Raw genomic sequence first — 24,166 nt, 5'->3', positions numbered from 1 at the left:
TGTCGACTCCCGGCAACTTATTGTTGACTTCATTGTACTGTATATTCACCTGATATTCTTAAAGAAGTAAAAAAACTAAAATAAATATTTTAATGCAACAGGATACGGCATTCAATATACTTCAGAACTCACCGGACGACATCATAACTCTCAAAATAAGAAAACGTGACCTCACCGAGGACTGGTCCAGCCTCCACAAGCACAATCCGAAGCTCAGCCTGCAGAGCTTCAGTAACATAGAGACGAAGGCAGTAGTTCACAGTGGAGACGACTCTGGTCATCACACGGACAGTCCGAACAACAGCGCAAAGGACAGCGAACGCAGCCACGGCAGCTCCAGCGACAACGGCAACACGGCGGTCTTTATAGTGGAACTCATACGGCAGGACAATGGTCCTTTGGGTTTGACCATAGCCGGCAGCGAGGATATCACACAACCGATCCTACTCAGTGGACTAGTTGAAGGTTGGTACAGTAAAATTGCGACCACATCATTTTTCAAGTCGTTCGTCTTATCGACCAATGAGTTAGTTTATGAGTATATGACTCTAATTTTAAGTTGATTAAATCAAGGATAAACCTAAAAATATATAGATAGATAGAGGAAAGGTATATCTCGGCCATCATGCAAGACGAAGGGGAGAGAGAATGTTTCCTCAGCTACTGCAGGAAGGTGGTAATAAATGCAATAGGTAAAAATAAAACAAACTCTAAAATATAGAAATAAAAGGAATATAGTAGTACCAAAAATAGTGCAATAAATAGTATAATATAAGATGATAATTACAAAGAAAATACGTGTTAAATATTTGAACAATAATTAATGTTGCAAAATAAAATAGTTAGGAAACCTAGAATGTAGTGGTTGAGGATGGATGTATGGCTAATGGAATGAAAGAGAAAGACTGGGAAAATTGTAGAATGAAAAAAACAGTACGACAGATAAGATGATACATGAAAGAGAAGAATGATAATAATAAATAACATGAATAAATTACTAGAATTAAAAAGTCCCTGTCCCACACGAGATAGGGGAACGAGAGGTCCCCAACAGCGGGGACCATTTGAAAAAAAAAAATACCTAAAAATATAATACTGTTTTCGTCCAAAATACCGCAATGTTTGAAGACGAACGTCTTTGACCAATGTGTGTTGAGTGTGATGACGTATGGATCCGAGAAGTGATCACTTATTGCGAGCCTTACAAGAAGGCTCATGGTTAAGTTCGTTGCGAGATTGAATTAGAAATGAGGCGATCCGTGCAAAAATCAAGATCCCCGACATAGCTTTAGCAATTGCTCTGTCAGTATTGGCAGTAGGCAAGGCATGTCGTTCGTGCAACCGAAGGCTGTTGGAACCGAAAGGTTCTCGGGTGCGTACCACAAGCAGGTAGGCTCGGCGTGGATAGGCCTCCCACTGTGTGGACCGACGACATGGTCAAAGTGGCGGGAAGTCGCTGAGTGCGAGCAGCGCAGGACCCGTCATCGGGGTGATCTTTGTAGGAGGCCTATGACTTGCAGCAGGAGTCCATCTGCTGAAAAAGAAGAAGAAATTTAATTTTTACATATCTCATGTATCCATAACATAACTGTACCATCAAACATTCCATTAACACTTCGTTACGGCTGACATGTCCAAATAATGGATATACTTATGTAATATTTTTACATTTCTCAAGTACTTGATTATTAAACTAAAAACTTTTTTACGATTTGTACGAAAAATGTCTTTATTCACAAAAAATGTCATTATTTACATAGATAAGAAATAATTATTTTCATCTGAAATTTAAAATTTAATTATACTGTTATAATTATTGTGGGTTATAATTTTAATTTAGATTAATAATTATTATTTTTAAGCATTACAGGGTGGGCTATTAATTAGTTAACATTTGAAAAATTCCTATTAAAAACCCGTGTAATATTTTTAAAAATTTATTTATTTACAGGAAAGGTTATACGTTGAAATTTAATTTTCAAAAAATTATATCTATATAACTAAACATGTATTGTAAAAGAATATACGATGTTTATATTTGGACATATTATTTTTTAATACGTTAGATTAAATATAAAAATTTAAAATCATTATCCTTTCGTGTAACCATTTAACAGCTCTAATATCGGTTAATATAGATAAGTAGTCTGCGTCGTACGTAATAGTTTAATAGTTTTTCAAAACGATTTTTTTATTTACACAAATGCAATTCATCCAGGCGGCTTGGCAGAGAAGTGCGGTAAGCTGGCAATAGGCGACGAACTGCTGAGTATAAACGGTGAGAGTGTGCTCAACAAGCCGCTGTCAGAGGCCATCAAACTCCTTCAGCAGAGCGGGCTGCGCGTGCAACTGCAGCTCTGTCGGAAAGTTACCGGTAACTCACTGTCAATTAATTCCGAATCGCCCCGGCTGCGGCGTAGCAACCGTAACGCAAGCTTTGATCAATTTATTGCAAGAAGTGAAACACTAATCTGCACATGGTAATTGGTTAAACCAGTCAAAGGTTTTAAGGGGTGAATGTGTCGGGAATAGTAGGTTTTTTTCTCAAGCCTTCTGACCTTTACAGTTAAATAACAAAGACTTTTTATAATATAAGGTTAATAATTTTTCGGTTTTTATTATTTTAACTTATTCAGTCTACTTTATTTTTTTTATTTTTTAAGTCTTTATGCCAACCTGTTTTTATTTTTACATCGTTTTTCCGTTTGCCTCCTTTCCACGCAATTGTGGAAAGCCTTATGGTTTTTATATCTATATTTACTTTATACTACTTAATCTGCCTTTATACGATACTATTTATTTATTCTATTATTATTTTATTTTATTACGTGTGTTAGTGACAGTGGGTTAGAGCGTAGGGAACAAACAAACTAAATATCGCTAAATCAAGAATAAAAAACAAATGAAATTGAATAGCTTAGTTTAAAATAATTTAAGGTTTCAATTAAGAAATAATTTAAGAAGAGACTAGAGTAAACTACTTTAGTAAACAAAAAAAATACGAAAAAATCAACTGTTATTCTAAAAACAAAGATGCAAACGCTAATGTCTGTGGTATATAGATTTAACAAAAATAAGCGGTACATGTATAGCTAACTCGTCAGCAAAAAGCTTTAAACATTTTATATTTCCCATCACAGTATTAGTGGTCACTTTGAAATATTACATCAATTATTTTTTCAATTGAAATGGGACAAATCAATAACTTCTGGTATTACAAAGTCTGCAGAGACCGATGTTTAATATGTTATGTTAAGTTTAACAAATAATGAATTACAACGTGTAGTAATCTGAAATTTAAAAACGATTTTTCTTTCTTTATTATCATTAAGAGAGCACCAGGCAATAATTGACAACAAATGATTTAATAATACATTCACTCTTTTAAAGACTTTACACCGATAACCAATCATCCTGTATAACTGTGAGCATTTAGATTCAAGTCAATTTATTTTGTGTTTAAATGGTCAAAAAGTGTTAACTAAATTTAAAGATATGATGTTTACGTTATTACTCGTTTTCATTTTATGTCTGGAAGAATCTTTATATCCCATCAGTGGGAAAGATGAAAAGTGAAATAAATACTGTGCTATGTATGAATTAAATAATTTAAAATCAATAAAGGATCCTTGGAAAGTGCGGAAACAAGTGCAAGAGATTCAAGCCACTCCACGTCCAGTCCAGGGTTGTCGAACGACAGTGCCGTGGAGTCCTGGGATCAGAACACGCCAGTCAGAACCAGCGCTAATTGTGGTAAATTTTTTTACTTCATTACATTGTATGTAACTTGTTTATATCACAGACAAAATACCAAAAATGTAAGATATTGCAAGAATAACAATAATTGTAATTTTGCTATTTATTAAAAATCTGCTATATTTATCTTTCATTGCTGACACTTTATTATTAGTTTGTAAGCTTTCTTAATATTATATAAATCAATAAACATTAAGTTCACATAATTAAGTAAACCACCCAATTCTCGATATGACGACTTAATAATCAAGAAGAATTTACGCCAGTTTTATCATCGCTATTGTAAATAAAAGAATAAAGTTCGTATTTGAATTAAGTAAATATTAAATATTTGACTGATAATTCATTCTACACCGTTAACATTAACTAAACAACACCGTTCAACATTTTTCATTCAATTCACGCGTGAGATTAACTTATGATAATTTACTCACTGGAACCATTTGTCTTATTCCAGCTCAGTGTTTTACTGCTCTGATACAAAGAACCTTCATGTTTTATTCATGAAGGCTACGTTCAATTTTCAGGTAATTCGGAGGTAATTGAATATGCAGTACCCGACAAGAGTAGAATAATGGATAAGCAACCCTATTCGCCTACCGACGAGGACAAGCTGATGGCTTCAAGCTTCAGCTCTGCCGCTCCATACAGCGTCCACGACCTGCCACTGCCTAATTACTCCCTCAACAACTCCCTGAAGACCTTCCACTACGAGAACACCTGCATCATACCTGATAATACGCTGAAGAACAAACAAAACATAACCAGAGAAGACGACGTACACCAAATTGAAATCCTCACTACAAACATGAAGGACTGTCAGCTGCACAACGTGGAGAAATCCTCGTGTAAATGCGACTACGTCCAGATGGGGCCATACGGGATAGTTTCCCCGAAGAGTAGGCGAGCAAACTGGGAGAACGATTATCTTAATAGTGGAATATACACAGTCGCGACGCCCCAGAAGTCACCGCTAAAGCCCAATGCCCCTGGAACCAGCTTCCAATTCTCCACCAGCCCCATCTACGAGAACGACGTTCCAGGTCAGTTTATTGTTCCAAAGAATCTAGGATTTTTAAGCAGGAAGAAAGTCCACATGAAAAGCAATTAGACAAAAGTCAAAGCCCAAAGCAAACGCCTGACACGCGGCACAGATTACATCATCAGCACACTCGATACCTCAATCATCTACTAAGAAGACACTGGCACTAAGACTTATTTGTACCTTTCAGGTCAATGTTAAACTGTTAAGTTGCTACCTACTGATATTTACCCATCGATTACCGCAATCGTTACATACTCTTTGTTTAATATTTAAATAATTATTGATCTATGTTTCAAAAGTGTGAGTATTGTTTCTTTAAATGGCTTTTAAACTTATGAAAATTTTGAGGAAATATTTTATAATCTTTCCAGGAGCACACAAGCACTGTATCTCTAATGATTACATTTTAATTAGTAAGTTTACGTACAAAACAAATCAGCATAAATTCTAAGATCAAATTCACAGCTGGAGCGCGCCTCGAACTTCGTGCACCTTTCAATAGAATAACTCTCAAACTTGCAAACACTGATTATATTTCCTGCCGCTGTTAACCGGTTGCTTTGGACTTTTGCTATAAAATTGTATTTATAGGCGAAATATCCATTCAGTACAGCTTTTACAGCGATTTAACTAATTTTAAAGCTTGTTTCTAGGTCCACGAGTAAAAACTAAGAGTAGTACTTGTGGAACTTTACTATACTTTATGTGACTATATCTGCCCTGAACCATTTTATATCTGTGCAATAAATTCATGCAGTTAAATCCTATAAGACGCCGGCAGACGTAGCATGGGCACCTTTACCTCCTCGCCCCTACTAGGTAGACTGATGATTAAGTCAAGGTTGCAAGTCATTCGAAACTTAGCACAAGACAGGTAATTGCGGCGAAACTTGTGGTACGCCTTAAGTGGGCATTTATCGGCTGGCATAATGATAATGATGAAGTCTAATCAGAACCTTATGATAAATCTATGTTTTTTTCTTTCATTACAATCTGGTTCTAGTTTTAGGGTACTATCCTCCCGTGTCAGTAAAAGGTACAGGTATTGTAATAACTTTGAAAATCGAAGCTGCTTACTAAAGTCGCCACTTTGAGACACAAGAAGACACACAGATTAGCTCAGTAACTTTCATACTAGAACATAGAATGCATGGTGATCTCTAATTTTACTCGTGGGAATATTTTTGTAGTTAAAATGTGATCAGGAAGAACTTTGGCCTATTGAAGCCATTGAAGATCTTAGACTTGCACCTGAAAACATACGTAACTATACCGCTCGGTGGTTAGTAAAATTTTGCATTACTAGGTAACCAGTTAGCGACTGTATTTTTTTATGGCTAACTTTCGTGGGGGACTCTCGTTTCTCGGTTTAAACCTATAACAGGGACTTGAATTTGTTTCAGTATTTTGTTCCTCATTTTTTACTTCCATCCTTTACATAATCTCGCATTGTATCTTCTTCCTTCGCAATATCATTCACTCTATTACTTTTATTTACATTCTGTTATTCACATCCCCCTTCTGTCACCATATTTTCGTTATATTACGGTTTTATTATTTTTTATTGTTATTTTTATAATCACACTTCTTTGTCTCAGCTGTTAAAATTTGGTTTTCTTATTACTCAATTACAGCAATTTATGACCATTACCCAACCTGGGGTTTTGTTCATGTTATTCTTAAATTCTGTAACAGCATCCTGTATCCCCTTCGACTTTATCTTCAGGTTAATGGGAAAAGGCTTTTTAATGATCCTGTTTTTAGAGCCTCCTATTGCTATCACATTAAGGACAGGGACTTTTCTAATTTTAATAGTTTTTTTTCAGTTTGTGCTTTCTTATCACTCCTCTTCTTCCATTCTTCACATTCTCCTACACACTTTTGGTACAACATAGTGCAGTTTCAATTTTAATTTTTATTTCAGGAATCTTACACCTTTGTTATATTATTTCTATAGTGGAAAGTGACTATACCACTTGGCGGGTGACCAGGAGATGACTCAAGAGAAAACGGTTGTACCACTGAGTAGATTTTTTCACAGGTCTATACAGCAGCGAGACTCTATCACCAGCTCGTGGTTCCGTACACCACGTGATCCTGTACAAGGACGCGATCTACGATGACTACGGGTTCTCCGTTTCGGACGGGCTGTACGAGCGCGGCGTATACATCAACAGGATTCGAAAGGGCGGCCCCGCCGACATCGTGGGCTTACTTAGGCCCTACGACAGGATCTTGCAGGTTCGTTGCTTCGTCAATTGTTTGCAATGGTTGCTTGCATTCATAGTTTTGTTTTTAAAATCATTATTCTATCATTTACACTTAAACAAATCAAGATAAGTCTTTTTTGTAAGCTCAAAGACTTTTTATGGAAAGTGTTTGTGAAGTTAAATGATGATAATTTTTGTATGAAAGCCTCCTCCAAACGTATAAAGTTAGGGATAAGAGAAATGGATACTCAGTTAATGCTAGAAATAAAAGCAAGCTTTTATACCTTTCTCTAGGCTTTATAAAATTGTCAGTCTGTAAAGAATTACTGCTGTGATCAAAAAGTAAGGTGAAATTGCCACTTAACATTCCCAATCATTAGGAAGGCAGATGAGTTTATTTTCCTAGGTTGGTAGAACTGTCTATAACATTTGCCGAGCGTCTGTTTATCAAAGGTCATATATACAAATTTAAAATATTTATCAGAAAAATGATTAGTAAAATCGATAACTTAGAATTTCAGGTGAAAATACAGCTTGCGAATACATTGCTCAAGTATTAAATATCTTTGTAGAAGTGATTACGTACAATATTTTACTTGAAATCTAAAAACATGACACTTAAAATTCTAATAGCTTAAGTTGACGAGTAACGTCATACTGTAGCATAATTTGATTCTAGTTTCTATCAAGTTTGATTCTGATATCTTTTTTAATTGACACGATTGTTCTCTATAATTACGTCATAATGGATAAAGATATGAAATTAAAATAAACAGGCGGAACAAACTTAGGATATGATCTAATAGATTTTATTGGTAACAATGTCTATATCACAACTCAGTGTCTTGTCGAGATTTAGCCTTACATGGTAAAAATTATCAAGATAGGGAAATTGCCCACTTTTGCTGGTTATATCTTCGAAACAGTTTCTTTGTTCGATATTTTCTCTGTTAATGTCACGCTCGTTCTATATAATATCTAATCGATAGAGACCAAAAAAAAAAAAAATCGATAGAGACTGTTCAATTCGCATGTATATCGACCATAATTTTTGGACAGTTAATGTGACGATTTCTATTTCCATTTTTACATTTTCACTTAGTCATATTTACATAATTTTATTAGGCTTTTATTACGCTTGTGCCTATCCTAACTTTGATCTACAAATATACAGTATAAAATCATTTACTATTATCTATCTTAACTCAATTAGGTTTTAACATTCTACACTTATTTAACATATATCACTTACGTAACTTAAACCTTATTTTGTATACGTACCATTTATATTCAAAATGGCATTTGGCAAATTCGGAATCCTTATATGTTCGATGATACTGGCAGGTAAATGGCACGCGGACGGTGGACTACGACTGTTGTCTGACGGTACCACTGATCGCGGCCGCCGGGGACAGGCTGGAGATCGTGGTGCAGCGACTTGTCACCTCGAAGGTGAGTGATGGTTTCTGCTGTGCTGTAGGAGACCGTACAAGCTATAACTTTTTTTTTTTGGATAGGAGTGATCTTTTACGTCTGCACAACAACCCATTTTGCCGATTTAAAAAGAATTTCTATCCACTCATTGATTGACCTCTTTGTGGGCCAAAAATTTTTGCAAATAGCAAGTTTCCAAAGTTTACGTAGTCGATTACAGGAGTACCAACGGCGAGACGGAGCACATCTCGACGATGTAATTTTTAAAAAATAAATTTTAATAAATGATAATTACGGTAAATAAATCATAAACAAAATGGCATTTGTACTTTTATTTCTACACATGTTTCAAAAGTGCAAAAATTTATGGCCCACCCTATATGATTGCCACAATGTCAAGAAACGTTTCCAAGAGAGAACAGATCTACCATGGCATCTTCCCTGTGCCATTATAACGCTAGCCCAGGTTTTCCTTTAGTCGACAATAAAAGCCCCCTCTCATTCACGAACCTGATGCCCCTTTATGACTGACTGTACCTGCATTAGCTCTTTTAATAATAGCAACTTATCTCAATAAAACAATCACAAATTAATCATTGTCCAGTAAAGGTTTTTGCCCATTACCTCAACCACTTCCAGCGATGTATGTCATACTTTAATTAGGTATCTACCTAAAATATATCTATATTAACAGAGCAATGTTAACTTTATTATTATATGCTTGTAATACGTAACATGAAAAATCCAAGAAATTAGTTCGAAACATCGCAGTGTACTATCTGTGCTGCCTCTTTAAAAAGCGCTCGATGTTCCATATCAACATTTACACGTGGTATAAATTAATTTTTCTAATTTTTTCAAGTCGACATGATCAGTTTCTTCCGCGTACTTGTATATATTTCGTTCATAATTACATACATACCTATCCAGTGATTTTCAACCGAAAATCACTTTTCGTACCATAATATGAAAGTTTAAATTTCAAATTGATTCTTCATACCCCGTTCGACGGTATACGGATAAGGTACCCGCGAAGTGGGGCGCAGAGGACACGCGAGATGAAGGATACCATTAAAAGTTCCTGCCCGGACATAAATCCGGCCGTTACTCCTCTCCTTGCGAACGCGTAATGGAACTTTGTTGTTGTTTCCTCAAATCTTTATAACGATGTGCCATATAATTGAAACACATTCGCTATGTTTAACAATATAACCAGTGTGCTGTATATCATCATAATTTCCGTTATTTCATCTGTTGGAAGTCCATAGCTGGACATAGATCTAGCGGCCAACATCCAACGACTTCAAATGATGTTACATAGACATCTGTTTTTAATTTCTCATCTATGTATAAGTTGGGAATAAATTGTTTTTATAATTGAAACAGAAAATAGATCTATGTATTGTGTCAAAAATCATAACTGTAAACACTATGTTTTTCGAATTCTTTTTTTTTATTTACTAATTTTCGATTTGACTTTTCATAATTAAACATAAAAATTGTATAATAATATATTTGTTTCCCATAAAAAAGTACCGATAATGAATAGATATACACATAATATAAGCATTTCTTAGTTGGTCCAAATGAAACGGTGTCCTTTTGTATATATGTGTGTATAGATGTTATTGTCTATGTGTACAAGCGGACATATTCAGTATGGGAACGCGGACGCTGCCTTCCATAGGCCCGTAGCTTTGATTATATCACTATAGTACATAGCCATAAATACACATACACACACACATATGTGTATATATGAATATATATAGTATATATAGGCGTGTGTGTATGTTTATACCTGATAGAATCAGGCGTTACCTCGCGGAAGTCCATCCTAACTAAGAAAGGAATATAAAAACTACTAGGAACTATAAATATCTAGCTACTTATGTATGTTTATGTGTGCGATAAAGAACAGATCGCCAACCGACGAAGACGACTGTCAGGCTTGTGTTTACTTTTATTAAATCCTGTCCTTGTAAATTCAATCGGAATGCAGTAAAGAGTGCGGAGAGTATATACACAAGTGTGACCTTAATGTTTGCTTGCAGGAGTTGAAGAGCCCCCGGTCCGACGATAGTTCCAGTCCGAGCGACAGCAGTATCGTGACAAAAACTATCTAGTGCATAACCCGCCTCTAGTGGGGTCATTTTGAACAATTCGTACTGTGTTTTAGTGCTACGAAACATTGTTTTGGTGTTAGACTAAACATAACATATACGTACATAGATTTATTATTAAAATTGTTTACTGTTTTCGGACAAAATATTTTGATTTCAATTCTGCATTTCTACTGATGTAATCAATTGTTACCTTTCAGAGGAATTGAACAATTGAGCATTCATGTATACGCTACAAATCGATATACTCAAATGATAGAAAATGAAACACTCAGTTGGTGCATACTTTTTCAACGAACACCGTGTCATGAACCACTTTAAGGGCTGACCACGTAATTTTTTTATAAAATAAACAATGTTATAACATTTAATATTCCCTGTGTAAAAATTTAAAAATAGTTTTTTAAGATAAAATATATGTTTAGTTATAAGATCGTTTAAGAATGAAGGCGTTTCATATGATTTTTGCTAAACTGTATTAACTGTATTATTTCCGATACATTTACCATAATATCACATTGCAATCGCCAACCTGCCTACGGATATTATGGTATATCCTACTATAGATATCTTTGAAGAAGGCTTTGCAGAAGGCTTCTATCGGCTGAAAATATAAGAGGCCATACATTGCAGCTTATATCGTGACGTTACTTACATCTACTAGCTTTAATTCTTCCTTATTTTGAAACTTAAAATTATAAATCACTGTACGCTCTCGAAATTTACTTAGTAAGGTTTTATATCCAAGATCATACAAATGATATAAAACCTTCTTTTTGTAGGCGTGCAGTGGTTTGTATAAGATCGTGAAAATTAATATTACATTAATCAAATTAATGTCTGTCTTACTTGGAACTATGTAAAATTTAACTCGTATATCGTATATTTTGAAATAAAGTATTTATTTTAAAAAAATTGTGTGCTGCAAGATAAAATCTCTAAATTTGCCGTCTGAACAGACGCCGTGCGGCTTGAGCCTCTGCCAAATGCGCTATCTTTCGCGGTTGAATCTTCTAAAAATATTGTTTAAAATTACGAGGTTCTTGTTTTAGATTCATGCCAGGAAATGCTGTATGCCTAAATTGTTATCGAATTTTGTTACGTCATAGCCTAATTTTTTTATGATGGCTAGAACTTTAATAGAGATATGAATTTGTATCTCAATTATTCAGAATAAAACATATAACTTCATATGGCTATGGTGTTAAAATAACTTGAAGGGATATTCTAATGAAATAAAACTATCTCTTACGCTTCCAATATTTCAACTGCTTTGCGGCGCCTCTGGTCATAGTGACTGTGGTCTTAGATATCCCAGTCCACAGGGTTAAGGGAGACGGACTTGTCAGACTAAAAGCTGACAGCATGAGAAAAGGGCTGCTGAGCTACCTGATTACCCTGTCCTTCCTACGCTTACTGGAAGAGTAGTCGAGGCCAAACTCTTGTGTTCACCCGCTTTCCGCCTTAATTACTTTACTATTAGTGGGACTGGAAAGTAATGTCGTGTTTTTAACCTAAATTCACACGACTACATTTTAACAAATTTTTATTTCTAATCAACAATATTATTAATAATAATTCACCTTCGTCAATCAATGCCGGAGCGGTAACAAATCAATCAGTTTTTCTGTAAAATATGTCGACAGAAACGACATTACTTTTCGGTCCCTCTAATACTTAAATACTTTCACTTTATCCGAGTCGCTTAGTCTTCACTTACCGCTTGCTTTGGCCCGATGCTTACATACCTCTCGAAACATGTTGTACAATCATTGTTCGATTTATATTTCGATTTTTTTTTGTTAATTTTTTATCTATGACACTCTTCTAAAATCTCATCATCCCGTTTTCTAGAATTTTCTATAAATTTTTATGGAAACTTTAGTTATCCAAATGTATGATTTGGAGTCCGAGACTGAATTTTAGCACTAATGCGCCATTCACTTAGTTAACTGACGCAATCAAGTTTTGAACCCCTTGTCAATTTTTTTTAAGTCTACCTTTGCAACATGCCATAAATATTTCTAAACACATTTGGATTTGTTGATTATTTTAGATCTAATATAAATACAATGAACTCACGGTTTTCCGAGGTTTCTTAAAGTTTCATAGTTTCATCTAGAACTAAACAGCAATGCCTTCGTCGTGACTCTGATCCTAGGTCATTATTATCATTTCAGACGTAGAAATATCCCATAGATTTCCAATGGGAAGCTCTCTACATTCAGAGTCTTCCAACGTACTTGTCAAAATGGTCTCCCCTCCAGAAACCTCCCTAAGCTTCTTGTTTCAGCGCTGCCCACTGCTACTTCAATTTGCCAATTCCCTACACTTTGCCAGTTCCTTTCTTTCGTCTATGAATCTCCTCTTTGCTCCAATCTATAGCCAGTCCTCTTCATGGCTCATTGATGATTCCGAGGTTGCCAATAAGTCTCACAGTAAGAGCTGCTCTTGGGTGACAAAATAATTGCGGAACAGTCCGTTGAAAGTTAGTTTTATTTCATGAGTAATATTCCCGTAAAACTAAGAAGTATTAAGATTTAAGATATGTACAATACAGTTGGTATGAAATTTATTAAGAATGTGTAAGTGTGTGAGCAAGACGGTTTGGGATATCGATGTAAATATACCAACGCGTAATTGACGTAGTTGAACGTTGAAGTCAGACTGATAGGGACTGTAATAGGCCATTAGATAGAACACGAAAAACTTAGAGTAAACACTAGTTAATGTCAAATGTTAGATTTTTCTATCGTGTAAAAATAATGCTTCTAAATATCATTCTATCCCGAATGTCGAAGTGGTTCGTTAGGCGAAATTTTTGTACGTAACACTTGTATATTACCCATACATGTATGTCTTTTCAAGTAGCTAGTTATGAATATAAATTAGCAATTGTTTGCATATTAAATTTATCACAAATTTTTAATAAAGATATATATATATATATATTTACGCGTAAGATTGAGTTGAAACATGAGCTTATTTCAAGTTTGGTAATTGTTATAAAAATGATTTCTTTCAATAGATTTATTCACAATAAGGTGCAAGCGAAAATTTTTAAACTAATTCAAGTATTGTTTGAATCAATTTTCTGAAAATGCCCAAATACAACACTTGTTTTATATAAAAAATATCCTCGAATGAATTGTTTGTTTACATTCTATAGTTATGTTTACAATGGAACTAGCACAACTTTTATATCGCTAGATTCATTGTAAACATATTCGAGAGCTCTAAGGGTCCGCCCAAGAGACTTAGATAGCGACTCTGTTTTATTTTTATACCCTAAATTAAGACTAATTTATATACGGTCAATTAATGTAAATTTATTGAGATATAGACAAAAGCATAGCTATCACAGACGACTTAATAAAATGGTATGCGTGGTTGAATTGGACTTTTAATTGTAAACCATAGCTTCCCAACTGTCTGGCTGACATTACTTTTACAAGAACAACAAACACAAAGTAAGGTTCAGGAGTTGTTACCACGGACAGGTAAGTACAGCGTCGAGCAGGGTTTCTCAATGTGGGATCCATACCCTACAGGGTGGCAATTTGATTGTTTAGATGAGCAATTCAAAAATGGAGTCGACACGAGTTCAAACATTTCGCTTTAACATAAAAGTTATCTAACTTACATAGGGGGGCGTAAGAATTTCAAGGTGGGGGTGGTACAAAAAAAATTGGGAAACACTGGTCACAATACCTAACTTGTCTTAGTGAATCCAACGTCCACCCACGATGTGAACAGATGACCTTTTTAAGGACGCCGACAAACGCTGCATGCCGGCCGCTTCTTACCGGCCTTATTGTTAGTCTATGAAGGAGGCTTATATCCCGTGTGTGATCGCAATTATGCTGATGAGTATATTGCCAGTAGTTTGTTTTGTTTAGCTACTTATCTCGGATCACTGAGCATCCTCGCCGAGATCGCCGGCGACATCAATGATTTGCTGGGATTTCTCGAGAAATTGGGTTAGCTTGAGTAAGTTTAACCCTGACGCACCTGGCAGCTCTTCACAGGCACGGAAGCTTCTCTGAGTACCTCCACAGGTTCAAGCTCAAGGAGGACCCCTCGTGCTTCTGTGAACCAGGCGTGGACCAGACCGTAATCCACTTTGTGGCCCAGTGTCCCGCATTCGGGGGACTCCGGCTCGACTTCGAGTGCCGGTCTGGCATTAAAATCAGGGAGGAGTCAATAGCCTCCCTGATAAGCGAAAAAGAGACCAAAGTCGACTTCCTCTCATACTGCAAAGAAATAATTATAAAAGTAATTAACAAAAATAAAAGTTAAAGAAAATTAATACAAATGTAAATAAAAAATAAGAAATGTTAATGTGGTGTGTGATATAATGTGATATTAATGTGAATCGAAAAAACAATGTAAATAAACAGAAATAAAATTACAAAATGTTAATGTGTAACGAGAGAGGAATGAAAGGTCACAGAGCGAAAGAGAATGAAAGAACAAATGTGGAAGAAAACCGAATGAAAGATCTTAAGATGTATAAATGAAGAGTAAGAAAATAAAAAAGATTGTGAAAAACTAAACAAATTAAAACAAAAAGTCCCTATCCCACACCTGATAGGGGGTACGAGAGGCTCCCAATAGCGGGGGCCATAAAAAAAAACCCTGGCGCAAAATGAGCGCAGTGCCGATTGGTTGGGTACACAAGCTCGCAGAGACAAGACAATGTTCTGTTTTACAACTTTTACATGTGTGCCTGGAGGTTCAATTTTACAATCTATCTCTAATACAATTATTTTTTAGCAATTTTTATAATTAAATGTAGTTTATCTAATAATTAATTTAAAACTGTGATGGAACAGACTAACAAAAGGGAAAGAAAAAGTGATTCATGGAAGAGGAGAATTGAACAAAAGAAACGATTGGAAAAACTGATAATTGTAAAATATAGTCTACATCCCCCCAAGTGATAAACGAGATGTCTTTAATAACGGCGGCCATAAAAAAATAATGCAATTAATATACAGGGGTGATTGGATTGTAAAAGCTTAAAAGTTTTATAGATCATTTGTCAGTAAAAAGCATTCTACACCAACTTCAATCTGTATAAAGTGATCACTTTAAAATTTCTTACATTAATTTGTTTTTAAACTTCTGGCAGTACAAAATTTGCGGGGACGTAACTTTTGATAATAGACGAATACAAGATGATTGAATACAGATAGTAGCAGCCAATTGAGCTATATATTCATCATTTTAAAGCTTTTACACCTCTTTCCAATCATACTGTATAAAGTGATCATTGAGAAATACACCTATCCCCCGCTTTACACGGTAGATACGTTCCTGATAAAAACGTGTAAACCGAAAATTAAAAATTTTCAAGTCAAAACCGTGTAAATCGAAAAGCTTGCAGAAAATGCACAATATAATAATAATATGAAAAAATAAAATGCATTGACAAGTTAAAATATTTCATATATTTTACAGAAACACTGTGTTTTTTATTTAATTACAATACATTAAAAAGAAGAACAAAAAATAAAACCAAAGGTGTTTTATTATCCTTTATCACTGTCAGAAATTACTCTCATTCTTTTTTTCGGAATCGAAGGTTCGAATTCACTTTCATCACTCGGAGTTATTTGTGCCGATTCGATGTTTGAAGCAGAAATATTTACATTATGAAAGATGATAATAAAATCGGTTATTAAAACAAAAAAAAAAACTGATTTGGAAAACCGTGTTAAAACGAAAACGTGTAAAACAAGTACCGTGTAAATCGGGGGATAGGTGTATATACAAAAGTAATATACATTCCAGTGAACCGCGAAAGACCAATAACTTCTGGCAATACAAAACCTACAAGGATATACCATAAAAATAACTAATTTATATTATGTAGGACTACGAATTTTGATATCGCACCAATCTTTCTTCTAAATTATATTATTTATTCTATCTCATACTATGGATTTATGTTTGAAGTGTATTATACCATAATTGACAGCAAATGAGTTATATATTCAGCGCTTTAAAGCTTTGACATCTGTAACCGATCATCCTGTATAGATAAAACAGTTTTAAAGATCCTAATATAAATTCACGTCTTGGTAACAACAATAGAGAGCGCAAGCACGTCGACAAATTTAGTTGAAACATTTTTATTTGTTAAAGAAAGACACTAAAACGTCTCGAAGCCAATAAATGGCTTCAAAATCTTTCGCTCCGAAGCGAAATGGAATGCAACGCTCTTGAGATAAAATCCGGGAAACAGTTTTGTGAGCACTCGGATCAGTTTAAGTATTCAGATCACTTAGACGAAGGAAACTCTTAGTGATTTCTCTGAATTAAACATGGTACGACTCTGCGCCAACTGCTCCATGACGATGTACGAGTATTTACAGTAATAGGCAATCATTTATAGCTAATTACATTATGTAAGTAAATACAAAGAAGAATCGATGGAATGTTTTACTATAGCCATTAACAAGAACTCTGAAATAGGAGAACCAATTTAATTAGAAGTAAAAACAGTTTTTTAGGTAATTTTATACTCACACCTCTTTTTAAATGACTTTACATATAGATAACCTAATTTCAATCTCCAAGCAGATTTATACTATACCGTATACCGTATGATTTAGAATTGTCTGCTGAATTTACTTATTTCTACTACTTCAGTTCTTTATAAACAGTTGGAGTGTATTTCGCGGTGTAGTTTCCTTACGTTACGAATACGTGTGACTGTAAACCAGATGTAAGTTATAACAAAGCAATAAATAAATTAAAGATTTAACTTTTTGATTTCGGGTAATTACAAAGAAATTGTAAGCTAATTATTATAAAAAAAGCTTTAAATATTCGTTTTGAAAATTAGAAATTGCAAATTTAAAGTATTGTTCCAGACTTGGGAAAGGAAATATAAACCAGTCGTAAGACATTTATATTAACAAGATATTTGATATTTAACTACAAAAGGATTTGATTATAATGACAAAGTGGATACATTTAGACACATTGAATAAATCGTCAGGATCGTTTCAGTGTTTAGACGCCAACTGGAAAGTATAGGCCTGACCCAAAAATATCTATGGGGACATATACCATAATCGCCGCGCTAGGCAGATGGGTTATCGATTGCAGCTGGATTAATGATGAACAAATCCAATACAGTGGGTCAGTATACACACTGTACTGAACATGACAATACAGTTGTTCTAAAATTGTATTCCATGACGTGACAACAGAACCTTTTGAAAGGTCACGACCCAGAATTAAGTAGAATTATAATTAAACAAGCAGAATCTGTTAGCAAGAGGTCTTCAGAACAGAAACATCTAAATATTATTACAATATAATATCAATAAACATTGTTAACAATTCATAAGTTTACATTACAAGTACCGGCTCAGACTCTTCGAGTTGACTTAATTGAATTAGCAACAAGATGAACATTGTTCGGAAGAACACAATGGAGCGATCTCAAGGGCTCTGTCAGCGTTACGCTGTTTGTTACTGCGTTTAATATTTTTATGGAAATTGGACCCCTACCCCTTTTATATGAACCCTTTTTATTGTCTAATAAGTATTGTCTTGTCTCAAAAACGTTTTAAATTAATCTAAAAATCGATTTCTATCTTTCATCACTAGCTCCTATTTGAAACGTTCTCAATATCTCACAAGCTTTGTTACCTTTGTTTGTTAGAAGAAATTTTCATTATTGCGTTACTTTTCGATATAGAAGATTTGTGGTGGAGTTTAACAGGTAAGGTAGGCAATTTTAGAGACAACACCTAGCGAGCTGGAGCACAAAAATTAAAACGCTTAGATGAAAGATAGTTTATTTTAAAAGTCATCCGCCTACAACTTTAGATACACCGACGCCATAATAAATTATTTGTTATGCGAATGAAATAATCTAATATATAAAATTCTCGTATCACGGTGTTCGAACTTGAACTCCTCCTAAACGGCTTGACCGACTTTTACCAAATTTCATATGCGTATTCAGTAGGTCTGAGAATCGGCTACTATCTATTTTCTCGTACCCCTAAGTGTTAAGGGTGGTCCACACCTAAATTATTATTTTTTTTAGACAATTTTTTTTTTGGTTTTTATTTTATTATGATACAGCATACAAAAATACATACAACCCTAAATTTTCACCCCTCTACGATCAACCCTTATTTTTATTTGTTAAATAAAAACTTTAATTTTTTTTTTGCAAAACAACATTTGCGGGATCAGCTAGTTTTTATATAAAACCCACCACTCATTTGTGCATATATAAAATCGATTTAAAATTGGAATAAGATAATAATTCTACATTCCATCAAGCACTAAAGATTTAATACAAATTCACAAACAACAACACATATGTCATTTGACGCCATTCGCCATAATTATATTTCATAATATTTTTCGGCGTGAGACGCGGTTTTGACAACCGCCTACAAATCATACGCCGCGCGTCCTCAGTTTTTGCGCTTGCGTAGACCGATGGATTGACAGATAAGCGAAATCATTTTGACAACTGTGATTATTTCGCTACAGATTATTACAAAAAATAATTACCGGCTTAAATTATTATTAATTACAGTTGATATGCACATGAATTATTATTATATTATAACAAAAAACATTGTGTTGTTTACTCTATTAACTGCAAAGATTGTGTTCCTATACTTACTATATATTGGTCTAATTTCCACAAACGTTAACACCGGTGGCTTTGTTTTTATCATTACGTTTAATATTTCAGATTTTTTTACTGAAATATTAGCATGTTATATTATTTAAGTATAAAAGTACGTGTCCTAACCTATTTTAACGATGCCCTGGCAATGTCCAGTTTTTAAAATTACGTTTCGTGCAACCACTTCCTCATCCCTACTCCATATCATCTTCAGGTTGTGCGCCAGTATCTGTGCGGCGGTTGCCTTATTCGCCACATCGATGAATCTTGCGATCGCATCTTGAGTCTCGTCCGTGCAATACACGCGCGAGTTCATGTGACGTGATATTGTTACCACCGCGAGATGGACACTGTTATACAGGCAATGATGATCGTTTCACTCTATAGCCTCTGAGCCTCGTGGATGCTGGGCGTCCTTGAACCTGTCTCTGTACCATAGCCTTGGCTAATGAGAACTTGTTTATCGACTTCGATGTGAGTTAGATCAAGGATGTGCCCCGGCTTATTGCCAATGCTTTATTAAAGTGCACTTCATGAGGAGGGCATGGCCTCAACGGCGGGCTCATCCTAGTCCATCGTTGTCGTACCAATGTAAAAAAGGCACCCTCCCATTACTCGTTTATCAGCTCTTTCTAACGATTAGGCCATGAAAATATCTATCATTTATAATTTTGATGATAAATAAATATCACTTTTAATAACTTTTTAAATTAATAAACAGTTGCTCGTACAATAGTATTTACCTGCGAAATTCCTAAACTATTCAAGTGATTTTTTTCTCTCCGAAAATTCTGTTTTTTGGTTGTTTTGTTTTTTTCGTGTTGTGATTGTGTCAATAAAGCTACAATGCTTCTGTATTTTTATTTTTTTGATGAAATTCAAAAAAATAAAGTCTACTGCTGGAACATAGACTTCATTCATTAATTTCTAATAGTACCATTAAATGTGGTCTGCATTACAAATGCATATAGATAAATTGTTTTTTTTGTAACATCACCCGTGCTGTCGTAGCTCAGCGGCAGAGGACTGTAGCTTTCGACCGTATGTCGCGGGCTCGATTCCCAGGATGCATTCACGTATAATTCACACTTGCATTAATGATGAAATTACCACAGTTCACAAATAAATTTTCAGGTGATAAGCAGCAGCGTCCTCTGTGTATTTTACCACACTGCGATCGTGGACCCTTCTACCAAGCGTGGCGATTATAGTTCGTCTCTCCATAGATACCAGTGTGTTTCTACGAGCTGAAACAACGATATGATGTCCTGTAAAAGGATGCTTCTTGCATTGCAATGAATTCATTCATGACTATTTTTATGAACGATTACTGTTTCTTTACATAATTTAAACATTATAAATTATATTGTAAAAAGGAGCGCCGCTTCAACAAAAATGTTCTGTACAGTAACACACTTCAAAAGACAACGAAGCCGTAAACGACTTAAGACTTTTCAACGTAAATATCTAGGATAGGTAATGGTAATTTTCTGTGTCCTATTTTTACATTATACGAGTAATTACTTTAAGTGGTAACTTAGTTATATTTTATATAAAGTTTTTGTCGTTCATTATTATAAATAATCTAATAAAAACACTTCTTGTTACCACGTAACATTGATTACATTACATAGGAAGTATTTAAGTTATATCGAATGAAAATTCCATGAAAAATAACCGGGAAATCCCTGTACATGGCTACACAGCGGCGAGCTTCCGCGGCGTTCTCCTGTTGAGGGCTCTCGAAGCTTTTTACTCCTCGAAGCATGCGTCATTGAGAGCGCTGTTTACTTTGATCGAATTTACGGAATGCCTTTCAGAGATTTTTCCTCATACGTCCCTCTCACTAACCAGTTCCTCCGTGCTTCCTGAAAACCAAACAGGGTTACTAAGAGCCCCAAAATAAGCGTATACTATACATAAGTCGACGTCCTTGATTACACTAAGTATATTTTAAGTTACCGAAGTTTATTCATTACATATTTCAACAACTTTGTGAAGGGTATGACTAGTTTTTAACATATTTAAATCTACTTTAATAAACTACCTAGTTCTGCGTATTAGAAATCACTACACATTTTCATTTAATTAAAACAAATACATGACTAATTGAAGGAGTCATAGCTCCCGTCATGACGGGCTTACTGCGAAGCATTGGAATGTAGCAGTGGCCCGGCGCCCAAGGCTACGTTGGGCCGCTAAACTGAAAATGTCGCCTTCGAGTCGTAGTGTAAGTACGAGTCATGGTGAAAAATGAGAACTTCAGATTACATCGCTTCCTCCGAATAAAATAATAAGTTGGTTATACCTCAAAAATAGATACACTTAAAATTATAATTACTGTATAATTTAAAAGATAATTTCATACCGCACAATCATTGAATATTAATGTTTAAAAGAGCGTTTCGCATAATTTTTATTATTATTTGTACTTTACTTTGTTTACTTAGAGGGAAAAAATAATTTTACCTATCTTCGCCATTTTCAGACAGAAAATTATGAAAAAAAAATAAAAGGTTTATTGGACCTCGCAGATTGCAAATATTTAAAAACCAGATTATAATAATAACAGTGGGGAGCGGATGTGATCGATTTCTTTATAACTAATTATTATTATTCCATTTACTATTATTTATTTGTTACGATTGCTGACAACAATTACTTTTTAAACTTTAGTATCCAATGACATTTTGGCACATTGTACGCGAAGAAGCAGGTGTTAATTAACTGCTTTGTATGATAAAAGAAAAATGTTGTTTGAAGTTTTTTACCTGGATTTTGTCACTTTAATAAAAAAATTAAGAGAAACCTCAATTTGGTAGTTGATTTTGAATTTTGCGAACAATGACACATTTTGGTGATTCATTTTCATTTATGTTGGATTCAATACATGCCCACAATGCAATGATGTAAGTTAGGTGTAGGCCCTCTTATAAGAAATATAAGGGAGAGGCCTATGTTGGGTAGCGGACGTTGAATGACTCAAATGGTGAAAACGTTGGTAATAATGGTGTAAATAAATGGTGTCAATAACCGTGATATTCTACGTCATTCACTTGCAGTACATATTTTGAAGTAAAAACACTAATTGATATTCCAGCTGCCGAGGATCTGTCAGACGGGGGTCAATCGGTTCGAATCCTGAATTAATTTGATGAGGTTTCAGACGGATGCGCGATTAATTTACTCTCCGAATCGTATTACTGGCCACATAGTGGACAAGCGAGCGGATTTTAAGATTTGATTATTTTATGTGAATATTGAGTCTGGAACTACTAGGTCCATTTCTGGTCTTTCGCTTATGTTCACTGTAATGGTACCACTATAGGGTAGCTGCCAAACTTATTAATGTATAAGAACAAGGAAATTAATGAACCGGCAAAACGGTTCTGCTGTAAATAGGAAAGTTATAAATAGTATAATATGAATAGTAAAGAAATTTGTATATTATATAAGATATAAAGCTATCGTTTTATTATCTTAAATAAAATAGGGCTTCAATCAAAATAAATTAATTAGATATTAATAAGTTAAAAAAAAAACTATCTTATTTTCCGCCGATGGGCGCCCATTGCAAGGCATTGGCCTACCCAAAAGATCGCTACGATGAAAATTATAGCATCGAAAACATGTTAATACGAGTAGAAGTACGATACACATGTGTGTATGTGTGCATTAAATTGATATATTAAAGATAAAACACTTTGGTTTTTAACCTCTTGATAATTCTCTGGTTGCAGAATTTGTCAGTAATCCTTTTAATTCGGGTTAATTAGTGTTTTAATCTCACGGTTTTGTTTTTTATTGAACTCACAATTCATTAAAACCACAAATGAACTGTATGTGGCTCGCGCGCAGCATGTTGACCCACCTTCTCACCCCCGGCTTTATAAAATATATTTCAAGTGTTGTTTATAATTACGTCAAAACTTCCGTCCATACGTCTCGAACCTTCTTTTGGAAAATATGAATATTATTCTAGTTCAGAGTTCCCCAAACTTTTTTGGACCCCTTAGACCCCTTGCCATGTTTTTCCATGTTGGGTAGACCCCCCTACTTACCTGATATTAATTTCCTGTAAATTTCTAACTGTAGTAAACTTTAGTGTTAAAAATTTAAAGTAAAAACACATGTTAATTTATACATTTATTAATTGAATTTAAATTAAAACTACTCAAAATAAAATTTTGTATCTGTTATGTAAATTATACGTAACATACTAATAATTTTTACTTCATAGGTACTTTTATAAATAATGTAAATGTTTTGATATTATAAGATAGTATGATGTAAGTAAATAGGTACTATCAGTGTATGTGTTGAGATCCACTATCGTGGACCCCCATTTTCATTTCATGGACCCCCAAATTTTTATTCGCTGACTTAGACCCCTTGCAGGTTGTCATAGACCCCTAAGGGTCGATATAGACCACTTTGGGAATCACTGTTCTAGTTTATCGTCAGTCGCAGTCGGATTTGTGAGAAAGACATAGTAATGAAAGATTATTTCACCATCGCAGATTTCTCCCATTATTTTATAACAAAAATTAAAATTTTGCAGTTCAAGTAAAGGGAAAAAATTGAAGGCATCGAATATTTTAAACCAAAAATAAAAATGGTACCGAAAACGACATTAATACAATAAAGAATATACATAACAAAAAGAGACGTCTATATACAAAAAAATGTTTCACGTGTAAACTAAGTACTCCGCTGTCGCTTCCGCTTACGTCAATGCAATGCGACCGCACCATATACGAATGAATTATATAATTCAGTTCTATCGAATTCAATTAAATCGGTTCAGCCACTTCTAATTACGGTCGGGATTTAATTCCAATGAAAGAGTGTTCAATTATGTTCCACATGTAATTAAATTCGTATTTCATATCGTGCCGCAGAGACGAATTTTTACCATCTCTCTTCA

General features: G+C 34.6%; 1 protein-coding gene across 1 annotated transcript in view; it reads left to right on the top strand.

Annotated features, from left to right (window-relative positions):
- Grip (Glutamate receptor interacting protein) overlaps positions 1-11,224 on the top strand; it is a 69,197-nt gene extending 57,973 nt beyond the window's left edge. The window contains exons 10-16 of the mRNA XM_068774525.1: positions 102-465; positions 2,219-2,374; positions 3,625-3,753; positions 4,284-4,799; positions 6,843-7,042; positions 8,356-8,463; positions 10,500-11,224. Coding sequence (XP_068630626.1) covers positions 102-465; positions 2,219-2,374; positions 3,625-3,753; positions 4,284-4,799; positions 6,843-7,042; positions 8,356-8,463; positions 10,500-10,571 — 1,545 coding nt within the window. The 3' untranslated portion in view covers positions 10,572-11,224. The remainder of the gene's footprint in view (positions 1-101; positions 466-2,218; positions 2,375-3,624; positions 3,754-4,283; positions 4,800-6,842; positions 7,043-8,355; positions 8,464-10,499) is intronic.
- Positions 11,225-24,166: the final 12,942 nt, after the last annotated feature.

Source organism: Battus philenor, unplaced genomic scaffold, assembly GCF_028537555.1.
Source record: "Battus philenor isolate CCGP_79_NKW_IND1 unplaced genomic scaffold, ilBatPhil1.0.hap1 SCAF_7, whole genome shotgun sequence".
NCBI lineage: Eukaryota > Metazoa > Arthropoda > Insecta > Lepidoptera > Papilionidae > Battus > Battus philenor.
This window is presented reverse-complemented; position numbering and strand designations above follow the sequence as displayed.